This window comes from Periplaneta americana, chromosome 4, assembly GCF_040183065.1.
Source record: "Periplaneta americana isolate PAMFEO1 chromosome 4, P.americana_PAMFEO1_priV1, whole genome shotgun sequence".
Taxonomy (NCBI): Eukaryota; Metazoa; Arthropoda; class Insecta; order Blattodea; family Blattidae; genus Periplaneta; species Periplaneta americana.
The window spans coordinates 69,008,329-69,019,856 of NC_091120.1; the positions used below are offsets into that span (position 1 = coordinate 69,008,329).

Genomic DNA, 11,528 nt, shown 5'->3' on the forward strand with positions numbered 1-11,528 from the left:
AATGGACGATTTGGTTCTGAAAGATGGAATGGGATGTATCAAAGGATGTGAGGAGTGTGAACATTTGGGGGTAAAAATTAACTCAACATGCAGCCAGGAAAGTAACATAAAAAATAGAATTCAGAAAGGTAGATCGGCAATAGCTATGTTAAATGGGGTTTGGTGGGATAAGACAATAACAATTGAAACAAAACTCCAAGTCTATAAATCTATAATACGGAGTACTATAACATATATGGGGCGGAAACGTGGCATTTAAACACGAATCTGAGATTGAAACTCCTCTCCACTGAAATGAATTGTTTTAGACGTTCCACTAGACATTCTAAATTGGAAAAAAATTCGAAACACAACCATTAGACAAGAAGTGGGAGTTAATAGTACATTGTTAGATTTCGTTAGCTACAAGCAATTAGAATGGTATGGCCACGTGCGTAGAATGCCAGAAACAAGATTGCCCAGAGAGATTCTGGAAGGGATTCCGCCAGGAAGAGGAAATAGGGGAAGACCAAGGAAAACCTGGATGGACGATATAAGAAGTGGAATGAAGGAGAGAAGCTTGGAAGAACGGATTGGGAGGCAAGAGAAGAAATGAGGAAGAAGATAAGAAGTTAAACACTTTGGATACAGGAAGATGTAGTTTACATTGTAACCCCATTAATAAAAATTATCATTATTATTATTATTATTATTATTATTATTATTATTATTATCTCTACAATGTTTGTACAATATATTAACACTTGAGCTATCCTATAATTTTCCAAACAATGTTGGCTAGCATATTAATATTAATAAAACTAATAAATAGAATTACTGTGGAACACAGTTGCGTAAATGTGTTGAGATAGGAATTCCAGATTTGGATGAAACGTCCGGTGTTTTATTTCCCAGGGTATTGTGAAGCAGACAATGTACCAAGTTCCATTTTTCTGCATTGGACCGCAACTGCACGAGAGTTCACCATAACATTCGATGTGCTGGGATCAGGAGGAGTGACTGCAATCGAGATGCGTTTCTCCGTCTACTGCTTAATTCTTCTCTCTGTGCCTGCATTTGTGTTGGTAAGTGTGAACACACTACGTCTTTGTCATTATTTCATAATACTGATTTATTATTTCGTAAGTTCGTGATTCGAGAAGCAAAAATAACTACCATAAGTAACAAGGGAATCTTCCATGTAAAGCAGTCCGATATATTCTTTTAAAATTTGTTCTTGGGTCAATATTATAAAGGAAAAAATCGGGATGTAGCTGTGTCGAGACCATAGCCGTGAGTTTTACGTGAGTACAGCACGATTATTTAGCCCTGGCAGTCGCCTGCGATGTGCGCCTGGATCAGGCGAGTCCATTTACTTACGCCAAGGGATGTTTGGGTTATTCACTCGCTTGCCTTCGCAGCGATCGGATGTCATGCGTGCGGTAGAGCGGTATGTTTCCAGTATAAATTCAACTTACTGCATTCCTTTGCCGACCACTCGCCTTTACCTCTACTCCGTAACTCTCCCCACTCCTCCTATTACTTCCCCTCTTTCGCGTCGCTGAGCTGTTAGGACTAAATAATCGGTCTGTACGTCTAATATAAATAGAGAGAACTAGACGAGATCTATCATTTGGCACCAAAATCGGGGGCTACCACATCGGAGATATAATGCCCGAAAATTTTCGCCCACACTCAAAATGGACGTCAGTTGCCGCGACCCACATTCGCGGCGCCACCTGAAGGTACGAGGATACTCCAAAAGTAATGCATAACTTTTTTTTATTTATATTTTATTCTACACCTTCATACATACATCATTCCCGTTTGTATTCAAATTTAATTTAAGACGTTCCCGTGAGTGGCGTCATGATAGCACTCCTTGAAGATGGTTGCTGTACTTGACATTCGTCAGAAGCAACATGCTGTTATCGAGTTCCTATTCTGTGAGAACGAGACAGTGTGAAAATTCACAAGATGTTGAAAAGGGTGTATGGAGATGCAGCCGTCGATTGCAGTACTGTTAGTCGGTGGACAAGCAGATTATCTGGTGAATGAGAGCACGCCAATATATATTCAGGGTACTCCTCGCAGCGGCAGACTCTGTACTGCACGATGTCTGACAATGTGCAGCGCGTTAACAACATGGTTGTGGCTGAAAAACGCGTAACAGTGAAAGAATTGTCACTTCAAGTCACATGTCAGTCACAAGGTCACAGGCCAAATCAGAAAACGTGGGTGGACAACACTGAAACCACTGCCTTACAGTCCTGATCTGGAAATCATGTTACCATCTCTTTGGTAAACTGAAGGAATCTCGTCGCGGAACGAGGTTTGAAGATGACGATTTCCTCGTGCATGCTGCTGAAGAGTGGCTCAGACATGTTGGTTTAGACTTTTACCTTGCAGGTATACAGGCTCTCGTTCCAAGGTGGCGTAAGGTAGTTGAAAGGGACGGGGATTATGTGGAAAAGTGTCATTTGTTCCTAAAGGATGTATCTACATTCTGTAAAAATATCAAAGCTGTAGGATAAAAATGTATAATTTTTAAATAAATATTATGCATTGCTTTTGGAGTGGAGTCATATACCGCATCAACAAAGACCACATATATTTATATCGTATTACTAATCATTAAGTAGTTGTGTCGAAATAGATCACTCTGTAGTTTCCGACTTGGTACTTTATGTATCTTTATGTAACTTTCGACTCGGTCATTTCCGGACTAGGATTCCTTAACTCAAATTGATACATATGCCCTTCGCCATCATCCCTTTAAGTTTGTAACAGCACCTCGGAAACACCCTGTAGTTTCTCTGAACCACAGAACTATTTTATGTGAAGTTACAAAGTGATACAAGATTGTTAAAGATTGGAAATAAATTATACATTACCTTCTCTTCTGTTCTGCATTTAATTTCTTGTTACGTCGCGCGTACAAGCGGTAAGCAAGATAACAAGCGTTCCGGTATTGCGTCATAGAGAATACGCCATTGCTTTTATTGGCACGCGTGCTATAATAAGGCGATTATGCATGATATCGGTTGTAATAACCAGTTTATAACGCTAGGATGGCATAAATGATCTTATGTATTGAGTTTGATTTTTTATATCCATAGGAAGGCTATTAAAATTTGTATTGCCGTATAACGCACTCTACTGTAGAAGAACAAAGTGGTAGACACATGTAGCATTACGATAAAATTACGGCAAAGTGTAGTGGTGCAAAAAATCCTATTTCTTGTATAATGTGTCAGTGCTAGAACTTTTAATATTGAATAGAACATTTTGAAAATATGAGCAAGTAAAATCACATCGTATGAAAAATCTATGTTTACAAATGAATGAACATAGCAAGTTTTTAATTTGTCAGTATAACCTAACCTATTGTAGCTGTTTTCTTAATTATAATTTTTAAAACAAAGAAGTGTTTATTATCAAATGGTGGTAACTTTCCTTGATAACGAAACTTAATACAGAGTTGCCTATTTTTAATGAACCTTTCCTAGAAATCTGCTAAAATATGTTCTGTACCTACCGCAATCTTGTGAGCATATTATGAAATTAAAGTTGCATAAAACTTAATAGTAAGGGGAAGTGAAACACGACTATAAAGGCGTAGATTAAATTTCAGTGTAAACTTTCACGGAATATAATAATTTTATTAAAGCAGAACTAACTGATAAATTAATAGTTCATAATGTTGTAATACAATTCACAGATGTTAAATGTTGCTTATTATTAATTTATCAATGCTATTATTAATTTATCATTATTATTATTATTATTATTATTATTATTATTAATAATACTATTATTATTTCGGAATATGTATTATATGTCTTTCTCGTTTTAAATTCTATCGTACCTGATTAACATGTTTCGGCCTGTTATTGGCTTTCTTCAGAACAGAATGAAATATACAGACATACAAAAACACATCCAAATGAAATTCTCAACACACAACTAAATTTCAGAACACATACACTCTTTGACTAGACATTACACTACACAAACACACCTCCTCAGGAAACAAAACAAAAGGCGCCAAGACTAGCAACAACCAGTTCTGAAAAAGGCCAATAACAGGCCGAAACATGTTAACCAGGTACGATAGAATTTAACACGGGAAAGACATATAATACATATTCCGAAGTGATATAGTGTTAAAAGTTGTGTAATCAAGATGTACTATTATTATTATTATTATTATTATTTTATTATTATTATTATTATTATTATTATTATTATTATTTACTTACTGGCTTTTAAGGAACCCGGAGGTTCATTGCCGCCCTCACATAAGCCCGCAATCCTGAGCAAGATCAATCCAGTCTCTATCATCATATCCCACCTCCATCAAATCCATTTTAATATTATCTTCCCATCTATGTTTCGGCCTCCCCAAAGGTCTTTTTCCCTCCGGCCTCCCAACTAACACTCTATATGCATTTCTGGATTTGCCCATACGTGCTACATGCCCTGCCCATCTCAAACGTCTGGATTTAATATTCCTAATTATGTCATGTGAAGAATACAATGCGTGCAGTTCTGTGTTGTATAACATTCTTCATTATTATTATTATTATTATTATTATTATTATTATTATTATTATTATTATTATTATTACGCAGGCTGGAGAGAACAATACCCCAACTATTTTGACCAACACCATTAAGAATATTGTGGCATGTAAGCAGGAGCACAATGCAACAAGAGGTCAGTGCGTGTATGAGAAATTCACAGAACGATCCGTTGCGTTTTGAGTAAGTAGAAAGTAAATAAATTACAATTCGTGCATTGATGTCTCTGTCCTCCGGCTTTGTTTTGACAGATGATTATGACAACATTAGAAAATCGCAGATTCCAAAGACAGGTGAAGGAAAAGTATGTATGCACATTTTATATACGATATCTGTAAATTTAAATCATATTTCCTCACCAATTTTAATCAAAGTTTATTTTCTGTTGCAGTGTTTCATGGCCTGTATATTTGAAAAGTTCCGTGTAGTAAGTATCAGTACCGAATACACTTAACTCGCCTTACATATAATAATTTATATAGCACTAGTATCTAAAACAGAGTAGTATATAGAACATGTTGATTTTAAATTGTGGTCTTATTCTTGGCAATGTATTCCTTGCGAAGAACTGATAATATTTCTTTATACAACTTTATCATTTATCGTGCATGCCGAAGGTCGTAAGAACGAAGAGTGAGGTACAGTTACTTTAGCTTCTGGTTGTGTAAATTATTTTTTACGAAACTTCGTTTAAAGCATAAATAAATACATTAAAAGTTATAATTAAAATACAGAAAATAGAAAACTTCAATTCTTTTACAAGATAACAAAAAAAATTGACTTATGCTTCAGAAGTTTGGCAAATCCCAAATATATTGAACAAGAAAATTGAAACAACAGAAATGGACTTCCTAAGAAAACACTTACAAATATCTAGGTGTGATAAAATTAGAAATTAAATAATAAAAGAGGAAATGGGCGTGCTAAATGAAAAGGGCATCACAGAAGAAACAGAGAACAAATACCTGAAATGGTATGGACATATTCAGAGTATGGATTGCCTAAACAGGCATCCATCTGGGTACCACCAGAGAGAAAAAAAAAGGAAAACCGAAAAGAAGTTGGCTTGAAGGAATCGTGGACGCTATGGAAAGTACACACTTCCAAGGAGAGTGGAATAACAGATAAGAATGGGTTTTAGACATCGGAAGACGACGTCGGTCGTAATAAACCGATTATATAATATTATATGCTATATAATAATTAAAATATTAGATCTAGCACCTCACAGCTGAATGAACGGCTTCTGTTCTGTTCCTTTAACTACAGGTCGTGCCGTATTTTGTGTTCTTTTTATAAGGACTATTCTTATTAGAGATGAACAACGATCGAGAAAGCAAGACTAACAGCGCCCGCAAAGCCGAAAACCTGCACGACAATGTTGTATACGTCGCGTCGTTGACGTAAAGACTGCTTGTGAGTTTTTCGAGACGTCGAGATTGATCATTTCCGAAGTCCCGAACGTCAAGGAGCCTTGAATCGCCACAGTTGCTTATACCTGACTGGGCAATAATTCATGCAACCTCTAAGTGTGGAACTTGTTTCAACACCAAGAGCACGATTTTCATTCGACCAGCGCTCCATGCTGACTGCATAGGTTACGCTATACGGGAGGACAGCAATGCTTTAAGCTGTACTACGCAGTGAAACAAACATTAGCGCTCTTGCACTCTGTTGCCGATAATGGCGCACATTTTAAAATGGGTCAATATTTCTGCAGAACCTTGTAGTTCAGGACTACCCAACATACAATGTAATATTCATATTATTACAAAAAAATAGCACAAATAATACTAAAAAAATGCTAACTGATTTTTAACAAGAGACCAGCAGTTGATTTAACATTGCAAAACTAAATAAATAAATTGTATGCAATAAACGAATTTTCCTTATAAATAGCAGCAGAATGCATATATCGCATTCCTGATTTCTTCAAAGTTAAATAAACCAACAAAAAATAGATTTGTGCAAATATCTCAATTTTTTTTTCAAATCGTCGGTTGGTCTATTGTTGCGTAACTCCGTCCAATTTAACTATATAAAATTTGAATGCAGCACACTCACCACTTTCACATTTTTGCTCATCACTTAACTCATATATTACTTTCAGTATCATTAGAGAAATTGTCCTTCGGGAAAATATAAAAAAAATATATCGAGTATATGTGAGTTAGGAATTCAGATTCAGGAAATTTGATTTCATGAAAACCATTTTTCAGTAAACTGGATATTCGGGAATGCGGAATCGGAAAAATGTACGGGAACCCAATTCTAATCTTAAATGAAAGAAGTCCAAATTACATTTCTCAAATTTAAAGGGTCAAAATTTATTCCTCTCTTGTTGATTAAAAAACAAGTAATCCAGATTTTCTGCTGTAATATATAACGAACGTAAACAGTTCTGTTAATTCATGTTCACAGGTCGAGGGAGGAAAATACTCTACAGACAGTTTTATGAAAGGAGTCACGGAGTTATACAAAGACGAGCCTCAGAAAATTACGAAAGCGACAGAAATGGTCCAGCAGTGTGGAAAACGATGTAAGTTCCAAGAGCTGATAAGTAAATTACTTCCAATGTCTGGGTTATGAGTGAAAAAAAATTATTATCCCTGTACATTCCAGTAATCAGAAAAGAGTATCCTTCTCTGGAACTGACACATCTTTCGACCTCAAGAAAAATCTCCACGCTGCGAGTCCTTTCTCCAAATAGTGTGAAACTTGAAGTGTCCGCCACTTTACAATATAATATAAATGAAAGTTATAATTATTTTGCTTCCTCGGAAATAAATTTGTAAGACATTACAACTATTAGTCAATGTGTATACATAAAAAGAAAGACAATATTCAGTAATATTGTATTTGCAGTCATAAAATGACGAGTACACAGGATGACTGTTTTATCACAACTGACTAATTTCATATAAATGATAATACTTGCATGTTATGTAGTATGTTTCTTCATTGAGAATTAAATGAAACATGCTGTGTTCCTTAGACAATTTTGATGTGTGTATTTTAGAATCACTTTATACGAAGCGGTCCATAAATTTCATGACAGAGATAAGGAGATATATTTTACATCTTGATTACACAACTTTTAACACTGTATCACTTCGGAATATGTATGATAAGACTTTCTTATGTTAAATTCTAACGTACCTAGTTTACATGTTTCGACCTTTTATGGCTCATCTTCAGAACTGACCGTTGCTGGACTTGTCGCCTCTTGTTTTGTTTTTTGTGAGGGTGTGTTCGTGTGGTGTAGAGTGGAGTCAAAGAGTGTGTGTGTTCTGAAATTGAGTTGTGTGTTGAGAATTTCATTGGGGTGTGTTTTTGTGTGTCTGTATATTTCATATTGTTCTAGCGTGTTTAGTTTCTTGCTTTTTGGTTGGATGTGTAATATTTCCATGTCTGTGTTGATGTCTCTGAAGGTGTGGTTAGCATTTGTGATGTGTTCTGCATATGTGGAGGTCTTTTGTAATTTTGTTATGGCTGTAATGTGTTCTTTGTAACGTTTTTGAAATGATCTGCCTGTCTGTCCTATGTAGAAGTTTTTGCAACTGTTAAGGTACGGTCACACGTCGCTACTTTTGCAGCGATGCAGTACAAAAAACTGCGCAACTCTTGTACTGCGACGTGTGAACAACGGTGCAACCCGAAAAGTAGCGGCTGCCGAACCTGCTGCCCGCTACTTTTCCATGCTGCGCGCAGCTTAAAAGTAGCGACGTGTGAACAGGGTTCTCAGGGTTGCAGCCGCAGCATTTTTGATATCGGTTTTGTTGAAACTTTTGCTGCGGTTGCGACCAGTGTTGCCACCCAAATGTGCCAATGATACTTTTATTGTTTGGATGTATTTTAATGTTAGATGCGATGAGAATAAATTATTTGTAACAGTTATTAAATGCATAACACAGTCTGAGCATATTTGCTGACGATATAATTCACTTTTTTAATTTTCTGCAGCCTAGTTTCAAACAGGAGGGTTGCCAACATTGATTATGTGAATATGCTGTTGGTTATCACTTAAGTATACAGGCGTTTTTAAAAACTTTATAGTAAAAATAATGCCAATTTCTGAATACCAGTTAGGACAGAAAATCAAATAATAGATAAGTAAGCTTTCGCATGAGTTTATTAATAATGCGAACATAACCACAAAATGTATATTGAGAAGTCAACACGGAGATGGAGACCTGCAGCATGACTGCGGCTGCAAAAGTAGCGCCTTGTGTGCGAACAGACTCACAACCTCCAGTTGCAACTTTTGCTGCACTCGGGTTGCGCAGCACGAAAAGTAGCGTGCAGCATGCTACTTTAGGCTTACGTGTGAACACGACATGCAACTTTTGCAGCTGCAGTACAAAAGTTGCGCTGCAAAAGTAGCGACGTGTGACCGTACCTTTACATGGAAATACTACATATTCAACCAAAAAGCCAGAAACTAAACACACTAGAACAATATGAAATATACAGAGACACAAAAACACACCCCAATGAAAGTCTCAACACACAATTCAATTTCAGAACACACACACTCTTTGACCCCACCACACGAACACACCCTCACAGGAAACAAAACAAGAGGCACCAAGTCCAGCAACGACCAGTTCTGAAGATGACCCATAAAAGGTCGAAACATGTAAACAAGGTACGTTAGAATTTAACACAAGGAAGTCTTATCATACATATTCCGAAAATATATTTTGTAAAGGACATCCATATCAGGCGTGATAACTCTTACGCTTTCTCTCGTGTTAACAAAAATTGAGAAAGTCTTGCTGTCATAACAATACTTAGACTGTTCTTGCTTTCAGTAGCCAAAGAGTGGAACAATAGCCGAGACAAGTGTGTATATGCCGTCAAAGTGATGGAGTGTCTAGCATCCTACGTATCCAGGGTGAGTATATAGAATGTTCCTTAAATCTCAGAATCTATCCTTGCAAATTTCACTAAAGGATCGAAATGATAAACATATTAACATGAATAATTTCAACGGAAAAATTGTTTCAGAGCCGGGTACCGAATCCAGTATTTTTGGTTGAACACGCCAACGCTCTACCGACTGAGCTACCGAGAAACTATACTAGACCCCGGCTCAATTTTTCCCTTAAATCCACATACCTCAAGTGGGTTGGCAGAACGCCAGAGCCTAGCATTGAGTGCACACTTACTGTGCGACTTAAATTTGTGCAGTAACATCTGTTATACAAATCTGGCTTTACAGGAAGCTATACTTGGAAAACTACATTTGTACTATACTAACATGTATTCCAGTCTATTAAAGTAGATAAAGAGTTAAAATAATAGCAAATAGGGCGAAAAATGAAGAAATAAATCTATACTGACATGCTTTATCATTATGCAAGGTTAACACAAAGCCTTTCCCTGATTATAAACAATTATTACTCAAAAACTATGCTAGATACAAATGCGGTTTTCAGCAAATGTACAAAGAATTTATGCATACACTTCAACATGTGCTCCGTTTGTTGGCCAGAGATCGCCTAATCGACATCCAATTTCAAATCATGTTTTCACCAACATCTCGCTTTTCCGACCTCTAAATCCGAACATTGTGTCTGTCGACCTTTCCGAATGTGTGAAAGATTGTCTAATCAGAAAAACAGACTTACTTATGGAAGTCATTATGTTGTTCAATTCATTCCAAAATGTCCACAGCAAATGCAGCACTTGGGGGATGATCGTCTGGCAACAAACCTTATATGATTCGCACTTTGTACGTGTGGAACTGAAATTTTTTCTTCAAAATGTTAACTATATTACTCTCATGTCACTTCAGGTCTATCACTTCTTTGGTCCCCAACACTGCCAGTCTTTTTAGTCTTTACACGCCACCCTTTGATAATCTTCATATAAATTATGAATTTCGTCCATACCCCCTCCAGAAGTGTCGCCGAACTGTAATGGGTAGAACCCGATCGCAAACTCTTCGCACTCGTGATCTATTCTTGAATGAGTAAATATATTTCCTTTTTGCATATCCATATTATGGTTTTGCGTCCACAAATACGATTTGACCTTATTTAGTGATACTATTAATATAGTAAAGATTTTCATAGCGCACTGAGAAGACTCAGAACTCTAAATGGATCGAGTTTTGGACCCTACAATTTGCCGCCATTGTGGAAACTGTTGAAGTGTTTACTTTACGTGTTAATAATCATCGATAAGTCGAAATTGTATATTTAGAATTTTTGATAACTAGAAGCAAAATTTTGATTCCAAGAGACAGAAAATACTCTATCTAGAATTCTATAGTATCTGAGATGAACAGATATTCGCTCTGTCGATAGTAATTGAGTTTTCAGTACTGGTATGTCCCGATGACGATGAAGAAGATGAAGAGAAGCTAATCACCCCCGCTCCTGACGTAATTTTTACAATCAAAATTCATTCCTTTTGACGAGAAGCAATCGAGATACAGTTGTATATTTCATAGAATATAATTTAACAAGGCGAATTTTAATATAACTTTCTGTATGTTCCAGGTTCCCGTTGTGAAAGATTTTCTGAAATATCAGAAAGTGAAGCAAGCTTGAAGATCTTGAATACAGTACATTCAATGCTGGCATTAAAGTCACTAATATGATTGTAATATTCGGAACTAAGTAGAGAGAATAAAATACTGACAATCACTTCACATTCATCAGTGGTTTTCACAGTTTTCACTGAATTCGCAGTGAGTCTTGAAGCTAGCTTGTCGTTATGAACGTTTAGCGCTATATTTTTCAAATACTTATCCGAGTACCACATCACTTTTTTGGCTGCACTGGATTCACATATCAATGATAAATTGTGCAATTAATTACATTTAATTCTAAACCTGTACCTCATTATAATTAAACACGACGGTAATGAAGCAAAATTTCGCTTTATTCAAGACCTTCGTTACTGTCTGAAAACCACTGATGTGTAGAAACCTTCACACCCTCCTTATATTTTCT

General features: G+C 36.4%; 1 protein-coding gene across 2 annotated transcripts; it reads left to right on the forward strand.

Annotated features, from left to right (window-relative positions):
* Window positions 1-924: 924 nt before the first annotated feature.
* Window positions 925-11,323, forward strand: LOC138697861 (general odorant-binding protein 19d-like). Of its 2 annotated transcripts, none has more exons than XM_069823438.1 (7): window positions 925-1,064; window positions 4,615-4,699; window positions 4,815-4,867; window positions 4,955-4,990; window positions 6,985-7,102; window positions 9,378-9,460; window positions 11,073-11,323. In XM_069823438.1, the coding sequence occupies exons 1-7, from the start codon at window positions 1,011-1,013 to the stop codon at window positions 11,121-11,123; spliced, it is 480 nt and encodes a 159-aa protein (XP_069679539.1). In that variant the 5' UTR covers window positions 925-1,010; the 3' UTR covers window positions 11,124-11,323. The 2 variants fall into 2 exon arrangements, with proteins under 2 accessions (XP_069679539.1, XP_069679540.1); XM_069823439.1 differs by having other exon boundaries at window positions 932-1,064; window positions 9,381-9,460.
* Window positions 11,324-11,528: the final 205 nt, after the last annotated feature.

Coding starts and splice junctions, on each gene's coding strand:
- LOC138697861 (XM_069823438.1), top strand. CDS start 1,011: ATGCGTTTCTCCGTCTACTGCTTAATTCTTCTCTCTGTGCCTGCATTT. Junction 4,868..4,954: donor CAAAGACAGGTGAAGGAAAA/GTATGTATGCAC, acceptor TTTCTGTTGCAG/TGTTTCATGGCCTGTATATT. Junction 9,461..11,072: donor TAGCATCCTACGTATCCAGG/GTGAGTATATAG, acceptor TGTATGTTCCAG/GTTCCCGTTGTGAAAGATTT.